At 39.9% G+C, this 21940-nt stretch overlaps 3 protein-coding genes across 4 annotated transcripts in view; all 3 read left to right on the top strand.

The window, feature by feature from the left end:
- Positions 1 to 2983, top strand: part of LOC102082177 (protocadherin alpha-8) — a 38132-nt gene extending 35149 nt beyond the window's left edge. Inside the window, exon 2 of one of the 2 annotated variants that reach the window (XM_025899004.1) lies at positions 713 to 2983. In XM_025899004.1, the coding sequence (XP_025754789.1) occupies positions 713 to 718 (6 nt within the window). In that variant the 3' untranslated portion in view covers positions 719 to 2983. The remainder of the gene's footprint in view (positions 1 to 712) is intronic. The other variant, XM_025899006.1, reaches the window with a different exon arrangement.
- Positions 1 to 11592, top strand: part of LOC112842421 (protocadherin alpha-3-like) — a 50509-nt gene extending 38917 nt beyond the window's left edge. The window contains exon 2 of the mRNA XM_025898987.1: positions 2980 to 11592. Within this exon, the coding sequence (XP_025754772.1) occupies positions 2980 to 3114 (135 nt within the window). The 3' untranslated portion in view covers positions 3115 to 11592. The remainder of the gene's footprint in view (positions 1 to 2979) is intronic.
- Positions 11593 to 19084: 7492 nt separating this feature from the next.
- On the top strand, positions 19085 to 21853 carry LOC109203098 (protocadherin alpha-3). The gene has a single exon (XM_025899008.1). The coding sequence runs from the start codon at positions 19658 to 19660 to the stop codon at positions 21368 to 21370; it is 1713 nt and encodes a 570-aa protein (XP_025754793.1). The 5' UTR covers positions 19085 to 19657; the 3' UTR covers positions 21371 to 21853.
- Positions 21854 to 21940: the final 87 nt, after the last annotated feature.

Below are 21940 nucleotides of genomic sequence, written 5' to 3'. Positions count from 1 at the left end.
TGTGTAGCTTTAATGTCAGCTGGCAAAAGCTAGGCAGTACTCGTCAGTATTTGGGTCAAACTTTCTTTAGTGTTGATAAAGATACAAATAGAATTTATCGGGTGTCCAGCAAAATTTGACACAGCAAATCATAAAGAATAATAGCAAAAAGAAAAAAAAAATCAACAGAATTCCTATGTCTTTTATTTTTACTGTTTGAAAAGGTCTGACCCTTTGCCATCTCTACCACTTGGTTATATAAGCCATCAGTTTCATTATCTCTCAGTCCATTGACTCATGAGTCCCATAGATTGGTTCTTGCTACTCTTATTTTAGAATCACTCTAGTGCAGCTGAATCAGTCCACGGAGGCCTTTCTCTGGAGCTTTAGCCGGGTCAACTTCTCTAAGTATTAAAAACATTGCACCAAAAAAAGGCATTTGCATACACTATATCCATGTGTCCCTTTAACTCCTTGATGGATGATATGAGCCTAGCTTAGTGTACTGCATTGTGATGATTTGTTCACTGTCTTTATCTCAAGCTCTCTTAGCAATGCTTTACTTTCCTAACAATAGTCATATTAATAGTATCATAATGCTTAACTGTACTTAAGTCTAGCCATATATGTCTGTTTGTTGTAATGCAGAGTGATTGGTAGCTTTGTTAAGTGCATTTAGCCATGTGCAGTGTTTACAAGTTGTTGTTTTTCCTCTTTTTTTCTGAATCAACAGAGATAAGAACAGATGCTGGTCTGTGCTGCTCTTGTTTGGCATCAGTGCTCATACAGCCAGAACATCTGCTGCTGTGCTTAGGTCATCATGCCATGCCCGGAGGTCAGGGCAAGGATACACACAAGACAGCCAGTCATTAAGCAGAAAACTAGTAAAGACACATATGGCTTAAAATCCACTTTTAATTTATCGTGTACCAAAACCTAAAAACAGCATAATGAAGTGTCCTGAGATCTAGATTTAGGAAATAAGAATTTATGGAATTGTGAGAGAAAGCATGAATGAGTGAGGGAAATTCAGAGTCTGTTGTTTAGATGCTGGGTATAGCCTTGCTAAGAGGATTGCCTTCTTATCCTTGCACTGCTCACTGTGGGGTAAATGGGGTAAATGAGGTATACGGTCACAAATGACATATACTTGTCTAATTAATACCGTATTTGTTGCCACACATGGATGGAATCAAATCTTGGCCATTAGAGGGATTGAGTCTGTAGCTGCAGGGTTCCTCTTCCCCCGTGTGGCTATTTGGCCTGCCTAGTTCCCCTACTAAACATCTTGAGTAAAGTCAGTGCCTTGTTTATTCTTATCTTTCTGAATGTTCCAGCCCAGCTTTCAATGTGCAAATGTTTTATTCAATGCAACCAAAACGCAACACTTTTTTTCCTGCAATGTAGATCTGGCAATGCTCTGTGTTGCATGTCACACCCCTCTTTCACTCTTAATGTTCTCAATCTAATTTGTCTTAAATAAAAGTTCTACATTGTTTAATACAACACAAACCACACATTATCCCGTTAAAATAGGTCTTATTAGTTATATTATTAAAACTTTTTTTGTGTGTTTATTTATGATCATATGACTGATATGGTCATGCAGACACAGTAAGAAAGCCCATTTTAACAGTGATTAAAGCTACAGTGTAAAAAAGTCTCCTTGTATTCGCTGTGTTTTTAAAATGGGCATTCAGCTCCTCCAGGTCATTTTTCTTAGTGTGTGATGCAGTGAGTTTTTCTGTTCAGGACGTGAGTCATCTCATCCCACATGTAGCTTTTCATTTTGCGAAGTAGGTCTGCTGGGTTTATTTCAGGAGGAACCATCTGTCATAAAAAATGAATCAGGAACGTGGGCATTTAGGGTTGGTGCTAGTATTATTTTAACAAAGAAAGATGATAGGCTATGTCATTCCCTGTAGTCACACAGACACACAGACAGGCATACACACACACAGCAGGCTGTGTTTTTGTGTTTACATGTCTGTTCATTCCTAGACCTTTCTCTGTGTTTTCTCTGTGTTTCCCGCCATCCAATCTAGTAGTGTATGAATAAAACAATAAGACACGGGTGTGGAAGATCCGTGATGATGCTGTGGCTCATACCACACACTCTCCTCCCACTAACTGCCCCCCCACACCCCACCCCCTCTTTGTTCTCTTCATTACTACCCCATTTTTCTCAGCCTCATATGCTTTCCTTCTTATCTTCATCTCTCCCTCAGTTCCTTGCCATTTCTAACTCAATTCTTAAATCAGTGTATTTGTCTTCATATCTCTTCATTTCATTTCTTAAACAAAGAATCTCTTCTCCTCCTCCTACGCATTCTGATTTCTTTTTGCTGATATTCTTTCTTATGCCCTCTCCTGTCGCTTTGTGCAACTGCAGGCTCACAGAAAATGGCTGACACATTTTGTAAGCTTGTTTACTCTTTCTTTTGTTATCCCCCAGTTCTCTTTTTTTTGCTCAGCCTGGTGTTGTTTTTGGTTTGACTTGGTTGCTAACTGCTATTACAAAGCTTAGTTGAAGCTATACAATCCTTCCTTGCCACTGAAAACATTGGTGGCCTCTTTTCTCAACTCTACCTCCTCTTTCTCTATAAACTGGAGCTATGAGCTGAGTTTGTTAGAAAACCTTTTTCTCTCTCTTAGTTATGGCTTTAGTAGGGACACGTGAAGCATAGCCAAGTCTGGTGTTGCTTTTCAAAGCCAGGTCCTAGAGGAAAAATAATAATAATTTTCCCCTTCATATGAATCCAAAGTAACAATTTTTCAGCTTGTTGCTGTTGACTTAAGTTAAATACTTTTTATACAGGAGGATGAAAGATGGGATTACATTAACAATGTTGTTAGAATTTGGAGTTGCTATTTTTATGTGGCTATTTGCTGTGGAATTGAAGTAGCATGTTTTCCAAGTGAAATATCCTGCTTGTTAAACATAATATATAACGAAAGATAAGAAAATTAAATAACCCAAGTTTGTTTCTCTCTCTGCAGTTATACAAATCACTACAAAAAGTGACCTCTGGCACATTGCTATTCAATTTTGTTAGATTTAAGGTAAGGATGGGTATTTTGGTTAATGTTAGGGAATATTTTGGTCACAGCATTATTTCTTCAGTTTGTTCATGATCTGCATAAATAATCATTATGCTGTTCACAATTACTATTGTTCCTGTTTTCAGAAAACAATACATTTAACAATAATGTGTTTCATTTATTATTTTGTGGTTCATAAACCTACAGCTATCCCTTATTTGGGGGAAATGGCTATCAGAATTTATTAATTATATTTGTTTCATGTTTTTTCATGCTTGTTGCTATTTACATTTTATCAAAATGATAGGTATAAGTGTTGTGTTCAGTCAGACATTGCATTTCTCATTATTTTGGTTTTAGTCACAAAAGCATGTCACTCATTCAGAGACTATGAGCCTAAGGGCCTTTTAAACATTAATCCCACACACTGAGCAACAGCAGCTGTACAATGGCTAGTGCAATTAATTTCTTATTTATATTATATTTTAATTGCAGTACCGCATAATTGAGATGTACCATTAGTTTCAACAAGAGTGTCACTCTGTGTATCTCTGCTTCATTGCTTATAGTGTGTCAAATTATGTTAAGGCTTGATTTTATAGTAGATAGTGAGATCAGGTAGCAAGGGATTTAGCAAACAGATGAACTCAGTCTTTCATGCAGACCAAAACTCACAGTAGATACTGGGCCAGATAATCTATCCATCACATTAAAGATAATGAAGTGAGAATCTGCTTAATGGGAATGAGGGGAGCAAAGTTGTGCAGAAACAAAAAATGTGCTAAAAACATGATACCAAAATAACAAGATGTTTATTCTGCTTGTTAACAGACTGCTATAAATGAGGTGCTCATAATAAGGCTGGAGTGTAATTGCTCCCTAAGCCCTTTACTGCCTGATGTTTGTCACTTTGTTTTGTTCTCTAGCAGAGAACTAAAGTAACGAATTATAGTGATAATGCTTCTTATAGAATAATGATAGAAATAGATAGAACATGTGAAATGGCATGAAAATAGTCAGTACTTTGGAAGCAGTATAATAGAAACAATCCAGTGTAAACCTGCAACGCATGACCTTTGTGAAAGCATCATGTTAGATCTCCATGCATTATATAAAAAGCTGTACATTTGGCAGTTTGTTATGCCAAATGTTTAAAAGTGCCAAAATATTGCTGCTGTTCCTTCAGGTGTTTTCAAAAGAGAATTCCTATCCAAGGAGTTTTTCATCTGCTATAACTGTCACTATCCCCATTTGTGTTGGATTAGGGCTCCTGTAAAGTATGTAAAGTGATAATTCTACTATGTTGCTCCTCCAATATGATTAGGTGGAATCATCTTAACGATGCCATGAAGAGCAGCTTTGAAAGACTGCAGCGCATAAAGTAACCTAGGATTTCACTCAGCTTTAAACTTCAGGCTAATGGCTAGACAGCATTATTATCATTATTATTATTATTATTACTGTTATTATTATTATTATTATTATCATTGTTATTATTATTATTATTATTATCCCATTCATGCATCCATTCTCTTCCGCTTATCCTTGTCAGGGCTGTGGGGGGCTGGAACGCCCTACCAACTACCATAGGGCGAGAGGCAGGGTACACCCTGGACAGGTCACCAGTCTGTCACAGGGCTAACACAGAGACAGACAACCATTCCCACTCACATTCACACCTATCGGCAATTTAGAATTACCAGTTATGTAATTCTAGCTGTCAGTAGCTGACATCCCCATCTAACCCAACCTCACTAATTGCATGTCTTTGGACTGTGGGAGGAAGGAGTACCCAGAGAGAACCCACACAAACACAGGAAGAACATGCAAACTCCACATAGAAAGGCCCCGGCCAGGTGGTGGAATAAAACTCAGACCTTCTTGCTGTGAGGCAACAGTGCTAATCACCGTGCCACCGTGCTGCCACCATGTTGTTTTCTTTAATTTGGTATGTATTTGCTTTGTCCTTGACTTTAGACTTTGCATTCTCATACCCACTTAAAAAGATCTGTCCCATTAAATTACTTTTTTAAGCTGCATGTATTGTATGCTAAACATATGGTGTGAGAGGACTGTGAATTCAACTTTACAGTCTGTAAGAAGCTGTAGTTTGTGTTGCTGTTGGATTGTACTGAACAATACAGAGGTATGTTTCTGATATTTAATTGAATAAAAAGGGCCCGACATATTAAAAACACAGCTTCAAAAAGGCAACTGAATTGAGTAACACTAAAGCAGAATGCCATAACAATAATGAAGGTGGCACTTATTTCAGCAATCATGTATCAGTGAGTCTTAGACAGAAAACACGTGGGTAAACATTAAACTAGCAAGTGGCAATAGGTTTTTCTTCCCTCACTGTTCAACAAACTCCTCGGCCAAAAACACACATGCATGCAAACTAACATGAACACTCAAACAATATGTGACATTTAGAGCATATAATTTATATCCCTATCATCACACCTTAAGAAGGAACATTATTTTGCTGCTTCACAAGTAGATGTTTAAGTTTTGATGTTAATGAGAGTGGAAATTGGTGTTTGCTATTCTCGGTAAACGGAAGCATAGGAGCCCATGCTTAAACGATTTCTAGGCAAGTTATTATTTTATACATAGTTATCTTCATTTCTGTGGAAAGTGGAGCAACCTCACAGAACCATCTCACTCATTTCTCAGTGTCAGATTCTCTGCAGGCCAGCGCTCTCCTCTATAATTCATTTTTTTTATGCCCTTGCACCGAAGCTCTGCACTTCGAATGCACCACTGAATGATGCATGTTCCATGCTGGATGGCTATTAAGAAAGTAAAAATAGACATTACACAAAGCTGAAATGGTGTGCAGGTGTAATGTGCATGTAAAATATATATGAGACACTTAAGTATGGATAAATTATGCCTTGCAGCTCTTTGTGTGTAAATTGTGTACAGTAGAAATGTCCAATGCTTGCCATATATTCTGCATAATCTTTACTTGTTTTAATTTGTAAATGATAGAAGCATTTCTCTGTTTTCCTCTTCCTTTTCTTTGTTTTGATATGTATCAGGCTGGATGAGATTGTGCAGGTATTGTTAGACTCAGTAGCTGACATCAGCATCTTCTTTCCCATCTGGGAGAGTTGACATTTTAATTTCCGCAGGCAGAGGAAATGTGTAGTAGACACACAGCCTGCTAGTGTATCTTTAGCAGTGATACAATTTTTGAAGTGTGTGAGGGTGCTAATCTAATTTAAGGCTTTATAGCTTTCCCTGCCTCTGATATCAGTCTGTCTGTCTGCGGATATGGAAACTGCAAAGGAGAACAAAGAGAGTGATTTTTTTAAAAGGCTCCCCCTTGTGGCAACAAGTGGAAACTACCAGCCTGTGTAAATATCAATGCATTCAATGATTTAACGTGTTACCACTGCACATACCACTGCATGTGGTAGTATATTGAATAGCATTTTTACTGAGTTTCTCATGCAGTATTGATCTGCAGATAGCAGGTCTGTCCCCATTTTCCAGCCATACACAAAAACAGTACACTGACCTATTCCCCAGTGAACTGTTTGATTGACAAATCTAGGTTATCCATGCATATGAAGCTAGATTTATTCTTAATCCCACTGAGAATTGTTTGAGTCAAGTTATTTCAGTGTGTGAGTGAGGGAGAAAAAAAGAAAAGAGGAGGAGATGACAGAGACAGACTGTACCAGATGCTGTCTGTGCTCTATGTTACACTCCATGGTTGAATTTAATGTATCATTATTATTTTTTTTTTAGTTTATATGGTTGTGTTTAAATGCCTTGTCCTTGGCTTTTGTACTGACGGCTCATAAAGAAGGGTGTGGTGGAGGTAGAGGGGGAGGCAGGGTGGGGCATAGACAGGGGCTGCATCTGCGTCACCATGGGTACCAGAAGGGAGATAGTGAATCAATTCTGGGTGCTTTCTATAGCACTGCCTTTGTCGCTAGGCACAATACTGAGCCAATCAGAGTGTCCATTTCAGCCACAGTGACCAATCAGATTTCTGTGCTACCTTTGCTGTTACCAAAGCCTGTTGAAGCTCCTGTATATTGACAGCTTTGATTGATGCTCTGTTTTTGCAAATTAATCCATGGCTGTTTTTCTGCTTGCACAACCAGTTACTGAATTACACATTTTAAAATCAGAGTCACAATGCTGAACTATATGTGAATGGAATTCATGCTGTCTCTCATACCTTTTATATTTCTCACTCTCACACCTCTCTCACACAAACCACATAAAACACACAGAGTCTGATCAGCCCTTCATGTATTTGAACTCCAAACTGCAATGTTGCCATTCATGCTGTGCAGATGCTTGTTACTAACTAGATACAGTGTCACATATTCAATAACACATCATCTTTGATCAGCCCTGCTCTGCACGTTAGAGATCATTTCCTAACTGATCAAACTTACGGAGGTTCTTACACTAAATGAAAACATTGCTAGTGTAAATGCATTGTTGAATACATTAAAACATAAAATGAAGAGTGAAGTTTTTTTACATTTTAAAGAAAAATACACTATATGGAAAATGTTTTCTAAATACTAAATACTATATGGGATCCCTAATCCTTAGGGATTAATAAAGTATGATGATTCTGATTATGGTTATGTTTAATATTTACTTAGTTGATAGGTCACTATACTGTTTTAATTCCCCAGCTAGTCTGTGGCAAATCATGACACAGACAGAAATAATCACTCTGTAGCAGTGGAAGGATGTTGCTCCTGTCTGTTGTTTTACAGTAGAGTAACTAATTATGTGATATTTGGGCATTGTGCCATTGTTTTCCAAATGAGTGAACACTGTGTTCTATTGTGTTGGTGTGCCTCTCAGGGCTGTGTGCATGCGTATGTTTGGGCATGCTCCATATTGCTGTGTCCCGGTTTTGATCTTGTTGCGGCTCATGTTTCCGCGGACCCGCCCCTGTCCTACTTAGTCCAGAAACCAGTGAAGGCAGACGCAGATTTGGAAATAAATGATTAAGTGGTAGTTGGTTTTAAAACTAGGAGTGATTCATCTTTTCTTGCATCCTTCCTCGCTTTATTATATTTGAAATAGATTATTTCACACATTGTGTAAGTAGATAAACAGCTGATTGCATGCCCAGCTTTCCAGTACATAGATATTATTACAGTTACGCCCATATGCACATAATTGTATGCACAGGTGTCTAGTAAGTGGATATTAGTCTATATAGTGAATTTACATCTGAATATGTCAGAGCTAAAATGGATATAAGATAATTGAAAAGTAATTTTTCCATTATTGCATTATGTTACACTATTGCAATAGTCAAGTGCTGGATAACTCATATCACACCTGCTTTTCTGAGAATAAGCAAACACTGCATATTAAATGGGTCCAGTGCATAAAGTGCACAAAGTGAAATGGATTTGAAAAGTGAAAAGCATAATATAGTAGTACTAGAAGTACTAATGACTTATACACAAGGAGTAGGTTGCCCTCTTGTGTCATGATGAGATATATGCCACATAAAAACCCCACTATGACATCAGTATCTCATCATATGAAAAGGGTGTAATGTGCAAATGGCAGAAGGGACTATGTTTGTGTGTTTGAGGTCTCCAGAGGCCTGGCACCAAGAAGGTAGGATGTGCATGGCTGAATGCAAAGGTCAGGCTCTCTGAGGGTTTGTGGGGGGTGGAAAGAGAATCAGACACTGCTGTAAAAGTGCTGTGACAGTAAATGTGCTGCTGCAGTGCTACATTACCAATGTACAACTGCAACCCTGCACAGTCTGGTGAGGTATGGTTCGTGTGTGCTTGAGTGAGTTTGTGTGTGTGTGTGTGTGTGTGTGTGTGTGTGTGTGTGTGTGTGTGTGTGTGTGTGTGTGTGTGTGTGTGTGTGTGCATATGCATTCATGCCTGTGCCCAAGATGGCGTTGCTATGGAGACGAGAGCTGTGCAGAGGGAGAGAGGAAAAGTGGGGGTAGGACTCGCCTTGAAGCATTTTTAGATCACACCCTTCCCCTATCTACTCACGCACACAGATCAACAGTACAGTATACATCCTTAGGACATACACACACTTACTCATGAACACGCACACAAAACCGATGGCTATGTGAAGGTGTGAGATGCTTAGATGCAGGCAATATAGGAGCTAATGTGGTGGCTGTACTGTATGTGGTAGTATCCCTTTAATAATGCAGTGAACACGCCTAAAACAGTGCTGCTGACTGCTTCCGCCCCTGCAACCCCCTCCCTTCACCTACCTCTCACTGCTTTATCTGACCCTTTCATCACACTGCCAGTGGTGATTCTAGTTTCACCTCTAACATTATCATGTTATGGGCAAACAACAGACAGAGAAGAAGGTTAAGTACATGTGTACTTAACCACTAGACTTATTTTTAACAGCTCTCATATTTTAGGAAGCAAATACTATGATATTTTTTATACAACAGTTTAATCACTATTAATTATTCAGAAGTTTCAATTATTATACCCAGAGGAAGAGTGACTTTTATCAATGCATGCATGCATGGGTTTTAAAAACAAATCAGCACATCCTCCATCACCTCTCTCGCTTCAGGGGTGCCACAGCATTCTGTCTTGGGACCGTTACTGTTTCTGTTGTATTTAGTCCCTCTTCTTCAACTTCTTACCTCTTTTACGGATATTTCGTATCATTGTTAGGCAGATGATATTCAGCTATACATCTCTTTTAGGCCACCTGACGTTTCTAAGCTTTAAATCTTGCAGTCCTGCTTAGATTCCATCAGAGATTGGATGGCTGATAATTATCTTCAACTAAATGCTGATAAAAATGAAGTCATTGTCTTTGCTCCTGAGAAATTTGTTCCCCTCGTGGTTAAAAATCTAGGCCCTCTTGCTTCTTATATTAAACCCTCCATTAGGAACCTTGGTGTTACATTTGACCCAGCTCTGACGCTGCACACACACACGTTAAATCTTTGGTTTGCTCTTGTTTTTACCATTTAAGAAATATTGCTAAGCTTAATCCCATTGTGTCACGCTCTGAATTGGAAATGATTATTCATGCTTTTGTTTCATCTCGCTTAGATTATTGTAATTCCTTGTTTACTTGCTTAAGTAATGCCTCCCTGGAATCACTGCAAGGTGTTCAAAATGCTGCTCCTCGGCTTCTGACAAAGTATCCCAAATACTCCCATGCCACTCCCCTGCTGATTCAACTGCACTGGCTCCCTGTCAAGTTCAGGGTCCATTTAAAGATTATAATCATGACCTATAGGGACCTGCACGTGTAGCTCCAACTTACATCAGTGATCTTCTTCTTCCTTATCGCCCCACCAGGTCTCCAAGGTCTTGTGACCAGGGCTTGTTGGTTGTCCAGCATACAAGGTTAAAAACAAAAGGTGACAGAGCGTTTGTATCAGTGGCTCCCAGACTCTGGCACTCCCTCCCTTTGAGTTTGAGATCTGTGGACCCAGTCATTTCTTTTAAAAAGCAGTTAAAAACTTATCTGTTTAAACTTGCTTTTGGTTGATTTTGTTTGTTTGAGGTTGTATGTCCGTTTCTGCTTCTGTGAAGCACTTCGTGATTTTTATCTTGAAAGGTGCTATATAAATAAAATTGTACTTTGCTTTACTTTACTGCACGTGCATTTACCTGTCTAGGTGTATAAAGTGTTAAAAAATCAATTGTTAATTTTGCATTAGTGTTTAGACAACTATGTTTTGATTAACTAAACATTCTGTATGTTTCCCAAAGTAACTCTATCACCGGATGACGAGGTGTGGATGGCCTTATGGATATGCTCAGTAACCCACCACTAATTCCAGGGTGTATTCAGAGCTGCTGGCTCCTATACTGTGTTTCATCTATGTGGAACTAGGTTTTCTATAATTACAGAAACCATGGATTTGTTTCTTTCAAAAATGTATTGTTTGTTTAGCATAAGAAAAAAAATTGTTCATCCTCCCACTGGGCCACAAAGAATACCAAGTGTGACATTTATGCAACATTCATATGTGTTTCATGGTGACTTTAGGAGAATGATAACCCAGACTGAAGTCCTGTAAGGTCAGAGTAGTGTAGTCTGGCCCTAAAATAAACCATGAATAATAGAATTTCATCACAGGTTGTATAATTCCGATGGTGGATATGTATGCATTTGCTTGTGTATGTTAATAAACCGCAAGAGCACTATACTCTCTCTTCTATATTCTACCTACTGTTTTCTATTACATGCATTAGGAAAATGAGCACACAGATCATCCTATGTGAGCCATTATTATTATTAATATTGTCTATGGGGGCTGACAGATGATTGTAGTTGTGGGATAATATTTTCAAATCAAATCATGTTTTCTGAGGAATGGAAATAGGGCAGGAGTTTCTGAATCTAGGGCTTAATCATGGGATTACAAACAACGGAACTTTCATAAGCTCATGACTACTGTCTCTGTGAAAATGCGGAGTAACAGTAAAATGCAACAAAAATACAACACGAGACGCAGACACCCCTTCCTGTGCTCATATGTGCAGAAGAATAACTAGGTACAATTAAATATATTTATTGCCCAAAAGGCTGAAAGAGAAAAATTTATTAAAAGATAAATAAAGAAGCCATTGATTTGGGTGCAGAAGAAGAAACTGTACTATTTTTTATGGCTTGGGGAGGGTTTTTTTTACTGTTTTTGTTTGTTTGCTTGCTTGTTTGTTTGTTTTTACGCACTCTTAGGAAAAAAATACATACAAATTTGTAGACATTATAAAACTTGTGGTGAAATTCACACATTGCTTTATATGCATGGCTGAATGCTAAAAAATTTCAGGCAGCCTCCAACTTTTTATCCATTTATTAAAGCTCACATTAGTAGTTAATAGAATCTACAAATAACTCTTAAATTGAATGGAACAAAGAGGTTTAGTGGGAAAAGGTAGAGCAACGTGGGATGTGATATATTTGATACTATCACTTTATACAAGGACACTCATTCGGGTGTTGTCCATGGTGCAGAGAAGAGTTGTTCCGAGTTCTGATGTCAGTTAAGCTTTTTCAGATACTTTTGGTGTGACCTGATGGCTGCAGGGGAAGCAACTGTTTTCACTGGCCTCTGCATTGCGCTCTTTTCACCACGTGGCCTCGCTGTTGATCCATTAGTTACAGCCCTGCTCTTTAATAGAACTTGGCCCCTCCCGTTTACAAGCGATATGAACAATTTCTGTCTTTGTTATAAGACTCAAACGACGGTGGAACAAACAGAATACTACAGTCAAAAAGCTCCCTGATCGTCCATTATTTTCAAAATATCTGAATGCCACTGGAGCTCAAATTTATGCTTTGTTCATACTGAACAGAGATGTCGCCCTTTACATTGAGCTATTTTGGGATGTATTTGTGCCTTTTTCTACTGGATGTTTACTGGCAGACGGTGGCTGGGCAGCTCTCCTATTCCATCTCAGAGGAGGTAAACCCGGGGACCCCTGTTGGGAATATCGCTAAGGATCTAAACCTGAATTCACAAGAGTTGGAATCTCGTATGTTTCAAATCGTTACTGGATCAAAGAGACAATTTTTCGAGGTAAATCTAAAGACTGGTGTTCTGTATGTAAGTGATAGAATAGACAGAGAGGAGCTCTGCTCGGAGGAACTAAAATGTCCAGTAAGTGTAGAAGCCGTAATAAATAACCCATTGAAGCTTTATCGTATTGATGTAGAGATCTTAGATGTAAACGACAATGCTCCTTTGTTTACAACCAAACTGCAAAATTTATATATTGCAGAGAGCACATTGCCTGGAGTGAAATTTGAATTATCGGAAGCAACTGATGCGGATATGGGGGAAAACGGGGTAAGCACTTACAAATTAAGCCAAAATGAAAATTTTTCGTTGGCCGTGCACAAAGCAGGTGACCGTGTGTCTGCTGAGTTGGTGCTGGAGAAAGCCTTAGACCGAGAAAACCAGGCAGTCATCACTATGACTCTGACGGCTGTAGATGGAGGGACCCCACCGAAATCCGGCACCTCGCAGCTCGTTATTAATGTATTAGACAATAATGATAATATTCCGATCTTTAGTGAATCCTTGTATAAAGCAAAAATTCCAGAAAACATTCCCCTGGGGTTAAATGTAATCACAGTGAACGCCACTGATGCAGATGAGGGTTTAAACAGTGAGATTGTATATTCGCTGAGAAGCAAAGACCAAGATCACGTACTTGATATATTTGAAATTGAACCTCAGACAGGTGTCATTAAGGTCAAAGGGAAAATAGACTTTGAAGAGAGGAGGGCTTTTGAGGTACGTGTTGTGGCCAGTGATAAAGGGCATCCTCCGATGTCCGCTCACTGTAAAGTGCTGGTAGAAGTGGTGGACTTAAATGATAATGCTCCTGAGATCACGGTGACGTCCTTACATAGGAAGGTAAAAGAGGATGCTCCTGTAGGCACCGCAGTTGCACTTGTATCTGTCCTCGATAAAGACGGTGGAAAAAACGGTGATGTGGAGATCCAAATTAAAAATAAAGCGCCATTCAAACTCGAAACTAACTACAAAAATTATTATTCGCTGTTAGTTGATGCACCTCTGGACAGGGAGACAGTCTCTATTTACAATGTCAATATAATCGCTAATGACAAAGGGATTCCACCACTTACCAGCACAAGTGTAGTTTCCATACACGTTTCTGACGTCAATGATAATGCACCTTTGTTCACGGAGGCCGTAATTAATGTTTATGTGAATGAGAACAGTCCAGTGGGAGCAGTGATTAAAAGAGTGACTGCAACTGATGCAGACATAGACCAAAATAGCCAAATCAGCTATTCATTGTTAAAAATTGGCAATAACCAGCTGCTGTTATCTACAATGATTAATATCAACTCGGAGACAGGAGATATAATCAGCCTGCAGTCTTTTAATTACGAGGAGTTAAAAACATTCCAGTTTAAAGTTCAGGCCACAGACTCTGGTGTTCCTCCGCTCAGCAGCAACGTCACTGTCAACGTTTTAATCCTGGATGAAAATGACAACAGTCCCACGATTCTCGCGCCATATTCTCAGCACGGCTCTGTTAACAGTGAGAGCATCCCCTATTCTGCTGAAGCAGGATACTTTGTGGCAAAGATCAGGGCTGTAGACGCAGACTCTGGATACAATGCGCTGCTTTCTTATCACCTGTCTGAGCCCAAAGGAAACAACCTGTTCAGGATCGGAACCAGCACCGGGGAGATCAGGACTAAGAGGAGAATGAGTGACAATGACCTCAAAACTCACCCCTTGGTGATCTTGGTCTCTGATAACGGAGAACCCTCCCTGTCAGCTACAATGTCTATTGATGTGGTGGTGGTTGAAAGCACGGCTGAAATCCAGACTCAGTTCAGACATGTGCCTGTAAAGGAGGACAGCTTCTCGGATTTGAACCTGTATCTGCTGATCGCCATTGTGTCGGTGTCCGTCGTCTTTCTGCTCAGCCTCATCACTTTAATTGCAGTTAGATGCCACAGGACAGACGGCACTTTCAGCAGGTATAGCGCCCCCATGATCACCACCCACCCTGACGGGAGCTGGTCTTACTCTGAAGCTACTCAGCAGTATGACGTGTGTTTCAGCTCAGACACGCTCAAGAGTGATGTAGTAGTTTTCCCCGCCCTGTTTCCACCTGTAGATGCAGAACTGATCAGTATTAACGGAGGAGACACTTTTACCAAGACTCAGACTTTACCTACCAACGAAAAGGTGAGTCCATGAAATTTTAAAATACTTGCACATTGTCATTCCTCGTCATTGCAGATTAAACGGTACCAATTTTTCTTATCTTAGCATGGTGATTCTGATCTTCTGATTTAAACTAGATTCCATATATATATATATCTTTCTTCTTTAAAATGTTTACTTGTGCTAATTTAATAATATCCATCATTTGGACAGCATTGCGGTGCGTTTATGTAGCTGTCCATGGTGCTGGTGTAGGCATTCTGGTATAATAGATGTGATCTGGAGGCCGCAATAATTATAAGTCACCTTTCTGATATGTGCATTGCTCTTTGTCTCTGGTTACCCAAAGGACAGACAGATAGCACATTAAGCTGATATACGCCTTGACAATTGTATTACTCATGTTTGCAGTTTTGTGAAAAGGAGATAGGGCAAGGTTTAATTCCTTTTGGTTTATATATATTCTACATCTGTCTTTAAATAAATATATGAGGGAGCTGGACATTATTTGCCATTACCAGATTGGCATCTTGATGCATTTATCTTGAAGGCTTAAACGAACTTATGAGATTGTTTTGTGATAATGTAGTATTTTTAAATAACCACATGGGGACATTGTAGACCATCACATTTCATAGTGCTCTTGTTTGTTCGAAGCTCCTCCTAGATTTAGATGATGGTGACGATGATGCTTCGCAGGGCTTTGTTACAAGAGGGGCAGTATGAGAATACATTGTGCGATCATCGCTTTGTCCTTTACTTCTTATATACACGGAAATCTGGATTCTTCCACTCTATTTTCACCTTGAAGACTACGGTCCATATGCTGTGCTCGCACAGGATAGAAAATGTCGACAATGAGGATACGCAGTTCTTTTGGGATTTATGTAGTCGTTGTTCTTTTGGATTGCTGCTGGCAAGTGGTGACTGGGCAGCTCTCTTACTCTGTATCAGAGGAGGTAAACCCGGGGACTACTGTGGGAAATCTCGCTAAAGATCTACATCTTAACGTGCATGACTTGAGGACACGTATGTTTCAGATTGTTAGCGGATCAAAGAGAAATTATTTCGATATAAATTTGAAAACGGGTAGTCTCTATGTCAGTGAAAGAATTGACCGTGAGGAGCTTTGCGCAAAAGCTGCAATATGTACTGTTAGCGTAGAGGCCGTGATCAACAATCCACTGAAGCTTTATCGTTTAGATGTAAATGTAGTCGATATTAATGATAATGTGCCACATTTTCCTGAGAATTTGCAGTATCTTAATATTGCGGAAAGTACTGTGCCAGGGGGGAAATTTGGATTTATAGGGGCATCGGATCTCGACGTTGGAAAGAATGACGTTAGCTCATACAAGTTGAGTCCAAATGATTACTTTTCTTTAGAGGTCCACAAAGGAAGGGATAGTGTGTCTGCCGAGCTGGTGCTACAGAAAGATCTAGACCGAGAAACACAACCTACTCTTAATCTTACCGTGACTGCTGTCGACAGCGGAAACCCACCCAAGTCAGGAACATTGCAAATCATTATAAATGTCTTAGACAATAATGACAACGCTCCGGTTTTCAGTAGCGCTTTGTATAAAACACAGATTCATGAAAATCTTCCAATGGGTAAAACAATTATATTTTTAAATGCAACAGACGCAGATGACGGATTAAATGCTGAAACTGAATATTCTTTTAGAAGCAAAGGTCAGGATCATGTTTTAAATGTATTTCAAATAGACTCTAAAACGGGAGCGATTTCAGTTAAAGGTAAAATCGATTACGAAGAAAATCCTGCATTTGAGATTCATGCTGAGGCCACTGACAAAGGCCAGCCTCCGATGTCTGCTCATTGTAAAGTGTTGGTAGAAGTGCTTGATCTAAATGACAATGCTCCTGAGATCACGGTGACGTCACTACTAAATACAGTGAAAGAAGACGCGGAAGTAGGTGCAGCCATTGCACTTGTCTCGGTTTTGGATAAAGATAGTGGGAATAACGGGGCAGTGAAAGCTGTGATTGCAAGTAAGACTCCATTTAAACTGGACACAAACTACAGAAATTATTACTCTTTAGTAGTTAATGGTCCGCTTGACAGAGAAACTACAGACGAGTACAATGTTACTATAATAGCAACTGATGAAGGAGCTCCTCCTCTCTCCAGCACCAGCATAATTAGTGTTCATGTCTCTGATGTCAATGACAACTCGCCTCGCTTCTCTGATCCGATGCTTAATATTTATGTTAAAGAGAACAGTCCAGTAGGAGCAGTCATTAAAACTCTGACTGCATCTGATGCTGATGTCGATAAAAATGGTCAAGTGAGCTATTCTTTTTTAAAAAGTAGCAGTGACTCACTACCGTTTCCTACAATGATTAACATCAACTCAGAGTCAGGAGATATAATCAGCCTGCAGTCTTTTAACTATGAGGAGTTAAAAACTTTCCAGTTTAAAGTTCAGGCCACAGACTCTGGTGTTCCTCCGCTCAGCAGCAACGTAACTGTCAATGTTTTAATTCTGGATGAAAATGACAACAGTCCCACGATTCTCGCGCCATATTCACAGCACGGCTCCGTTAACAGTGAGAGCATCCCCTATTCTGCTGAAGCGGGATACTTTGTGGCAAAGATCAGAGCTGTAGACGCAGACTCTGGATACAATGCGCTGCTTTCTTATCACCTGTCTGAGCCCAAAGGAAACAACCTGTTCAGGATCGGAACCAGCACCGGGGAGATCAGGACTAAGAGGAGAATGAGTGACAATGACCTCAAAACTCACCCCTTGGTGGTCTTGGTCTCTGACAACGGAGAACCCTCCCTGTCAGCTACTGTGTCTATTGATGTGGTGGTGGTTGAAAGCACGGCTGAAATCCAGACTCAGTTCAGACATGTGCCTGTAAAGGAGGACAGCTTCTCGGATTTGAACCTGTATCTACTGATCGCTATTGTGTCGGTGTCCGTCATCTTTCTGCTCAGCCTCATCACTTTAATAGCAGTCAGATGCCACAAGACAGATGGCACTTTCAGCAGGTACAGCGCCCCCATGATCACCACCCACCCTGACGGGAGCTGGTCTTACTCTAAAGCTACTCAGCAGTATGACGTGTGTTTCAGCTCAGACACGCTCAAGAGTGACGTAGTGGTTTTCCCCGCCTCGTTTCCACCTGTAGATGCAGAACTGATCAGTATTAACGGAGGAGACACTTTTACTAGGACTCAGACTTTACCTAGCAAAGAGAAGGTAAGAAATTAGCAAAAACAATGCAATCCATAAATTCATGCCTAAGACCTTAAGTAATCTCCCTGTTTTGTTTCTTTGTTGTTGTTGTTTTTAAGTGGAATATGTTAGTAGTACATTCACAAACTATTTAAAGATGTGATTTTTTTTATCGGTTTGGAGTTGAGTTGAAATGTACAGTTGTTAATAAGCCAAAATAAACAAAGTTCATGAGCCTTTCAAGTTTAGACAGAACGTTATTGTCGTTATCCGTGGTGCTGAAATCAGAAAGGTGCGTGTTGCCGGTCATTTGGAGGGTGCATCAGGGGACTTAATTGGGGCACGGTCGACAAAGACAAGTGTTTTTCCCTGGAAACTTGGCATACAATTCATGATAGATCTTTTTATTTAGTGGAGAATGGTGTAAAGTTTCTTTTATCACATTTAGGAAGGCAATTCAACCGCTTATTCAATCACCTTCGCTCTCATACTTTAGAAATTAGGAAAATGTGTTTATTTTATGTCATAATAGTAGTAAGTTCTTGCTGTATCTTTCTGGTGTCGAAATATTTTCAATAAGGTCTGTCAATTCTAACTCGTGTACTTTTAGGCGGGGTATCACCAAGAGGAAACTTGTGATTTTTTTTTCTTTGTTAACTGAGAATTAATCAGAATGGGAAAAGGGAAAAAAAATCCTTTCAAATGCACCATAACATATAAGTTAACAGGGTTATGTTCATAATTAATGAGAAGTTGATCGCCTTGGACGGGTGGGTAGTCATTTAATTGTTGCTGTTCCTAAAGCTTAAATGCAGTTATTTTACATTACCAGATGGCGGCACTGAAGACCATGGCATCTAGATGTCATTTCTAAAGGCATAAGACTCCACCCAGAAACAGAGGATGATCTTTCTCTGGGCTTTGTAACAAAGAGGCGCAGAGCGAGAGAGAAAGGGCGAAAAAATTATCAGGCTGACTTGTTGTGGTTGCCTTTGTTTGCGGATATCTGACGGTTGTTGGTGGACACAATGTGTGCCTGATTTCGGTGGATTTAATCATGCATTTCCCAACAAAAACAGATATTTTGCGGGCTTATTCTGTGGCCGTGCTGCTGAATTGCTGCTGGGAAGCGGTGTCTGGACAGCTCTCGTACTCTGTATCGGAGGAGGTAAATATTGGGACATCTGTTGGAAATATTGCCAAAGATCTAAATCTCAATGTACAGGATTTAGAGTCTCGTAAGTTTCAGATTGTTAGTGGATCACAGAAGAAGTATTTCGATGTGAATTTAAAAACGGGTGTTCTTTATGTCAGTGAAAGAATCGACCGCGAGGAGCTTTGTGGTAGGGCTTCAAAATGTACTGTCAATGTAGAGGCGGTGATCAACGTCCCCCTGAAGCTTTATCGCTTAGAGATAAACATAAAAGATATAAACGACAACGCACCTGTTTTCTCTGAGAAGCTGCAATCGCTTGATGTTCCAGAAAATACTTTACCGGGAGTCAAATTTGGACTGATAGAGGCATCAGATTTGGATGTCGGTAAGAACGGTGTTAATACATATAAACTTAGTAATAACGATTATTTTTCATTAGAAATTCACAAAGGAGAAGACAGCGTGTCTGCTGAGTTAGTACTGCAGAAATCGTTAGACAGAGAGCAGGATTCTGTTATAAAACTCACGCTGACTGCAGTAGACGGAGGAAACCCACCCAAGTCAGGGACATCGCTTATTATCATTTCCGTGATGGATACTAATGACAACCATCCCGTGTTCAGTAGGTCTTTGTACAAAATTAAAATTCCTGAAAACTTGCCCAGTGGGTCTACAGTGCTTACGCTGAATGCAACAGACACAGATGAGGGTTCAAACAGTGAAATTGAATACTCTTTGAGAAAAAAAGGCCAAGATCATATTTTAGATTTATTTGAAATTGATTCAAAAACGGGAGCGATTTCAGTTAAAGGTAAAGTCGATTATGAAGAAAATCGTGCATTTGAGATCCATGCGGAGGCAAGTGACAAGGGCCAGCCTCCGATGTCTGCTCATTGTAAGGTGTTGGTAGAAGTACTGGATTTAAATGACAATGCTCCTGAGATCACGGTGACGTCACTATTAAATACAGTGAAAGAAGACGCGGAAGTAGGTGCAGCCATTGCACTTGTCTCGGTTTTGGATAAAGATAGTGGGAATAACGGGGCAGTGAAAGCTGTGATTGCAAGTAAGACTCCATTTAAACTGGACACAAACTACAGAAATTATTACTCTTTAGTAGTTAATGGTCCGCTTGACAGAGAAACTACAGACGAGTACAATGTTACTATAATAGCAACTGATGAAGGAGCTCCTCCTCTCTCCAGCACCAGCATAATTAGTGTTCATGTCTCTGATGTCAATGACAACTCGCCTCGCTTCTCTGATCCGATACTTAATATTTATGTTAAAGAGAACAGTCCAGTAGGAGCTGTCATTAAAACTCTGACTGCAACTGATGCTGATGTCGATAAAAATGGTCAAGTGAGCTATTCTTTTTTAAAAAGTAGCAGTGACTCACTACCGTTTCCTACAATGATTAACATCAACTCAGAGTCAGGAGATATAATCAGCCTGCAGTCTTTTAACTACGAGGAGTTAAAAACTTTCCAGTTTAAAGTTCAGGCCACAGACTCTGGTGTTCCTCCGCTCAGCAGCAACGTCACTGTCAACGTTTTAATCCTGGATGAAAATGACAACAGTCCCACGATTCTCGCGCCATATTCTGAGCACGGCTCCGTTAACAGTGAGAGCATCCCCTATTCTGCTGAAGCGGGATACTTTGTGGCAAAGATCAGGGCTGTAGACGCAGACTCTGGATACAATGCGCTGCTTTCTTATCACCTGTCTGAGCCCAAAGGAAACAACCTGTTCAGGATTGGAACCAGCACCGGGGAGATCAGGACTAAGAGGAGAATGAGTGACAATGACCTCAAAACTCACCCCTTGGTGGTCTTGGTCTCTGATAACGGAGAACCCTCCCTGTCAGCTACTGTGTCTATTGATGTGGTGGTGGTTGAAAGCACGGCTGAAATCCAGACTCAGTTCAGACATGTGCCTGTAAAGGAGGACAGATTCTCGGATTTGAACCTGTATCTGCTGATCGCCATTGTGTCGGTGTCCGTCATCTTTCTGCTCAGCCTCATCACTTTAATTGCAGTTAGATGCCACAGGACAGACGGCACTTTCAGCAGGTATAGCGCCCCCATGATCACCACCCACCCTGACGGGAGCTGGGCTTACTCTAAAGCTACTCAGCAGTATGACGTGTGTTTCAGCTCAGACACGCTCAAGAGTGACGTAGTGGTTTGCCCCGCCCCGTTTCCACCTGTAGATGGAGAACTGATCAGTATTAACGGAGGAGACACTTTTACCAGGACTCAGACTTTACCTAACAAAGAAAAGGTAAGCGCACATTGGTCTTAAAAATTCTGCAATGTTATTTAGTGTGCAAAACTACGATCGAGACCCGAGTATGAATCAATAGGGTTTCACCCGAATTAAATTAAAAGAACTTCATTGCCACGGAAAAAAATGGGGATAAATCCAGTTCAAGTTAACTAATAAAATAAATCACTTGGATATATTTTGTTAGGCTTCTTTTATACATACTAATAGTTTGTGGTATTTACTTCTAGCAAAAGATGTGCAGATTTTGAATCATGCCCTACATGTTGTTCTTCATAGTACTGAACGGACGATTATGCACGATGTCAACATGCTGGGCAGTTATACTGTACTTTACTGTACTAGTTGCCCGGACACCGTTAACATCTAGAATATTTATTTCTAAGCGACTATACTAGTTTAAATAATGTCTCGCTAAACATGTGTTCGAGTATTCATATCCTTTGTTAACCTTAACAGGTTGGACCCATGTTTATTCAAAACAATTCTGAAAAAAAAAAACTCTTTTTACTTAGCTTGATTCTGTTCATTTCTGAGTTTTGTATTGTGAATATTTTAATTGTCTGACTCATGTAGAAGGTATCATTT

Source organism: Oreochromis niloticus, linkage group LG2, assembly GCF_001858045.2.
Source record: "Oreochromis niloticus isolate F11D_XX linkage group LG2, O_niloticus_UMD_NMBU, whole genome shotgun sequence".
Classification (NCBI taxonomy): Eukaryota; Metazoa; Chordata; class Actinopteri; order Cichliformes; family Cichlidae; genus Oreochromis; species Oreochromis niloticus.
The sequence above is the reverse complement of the archived record's forward strand: the minus strand, read 5'-3'. Positions and strand labels throughout refer to the sequence as shown.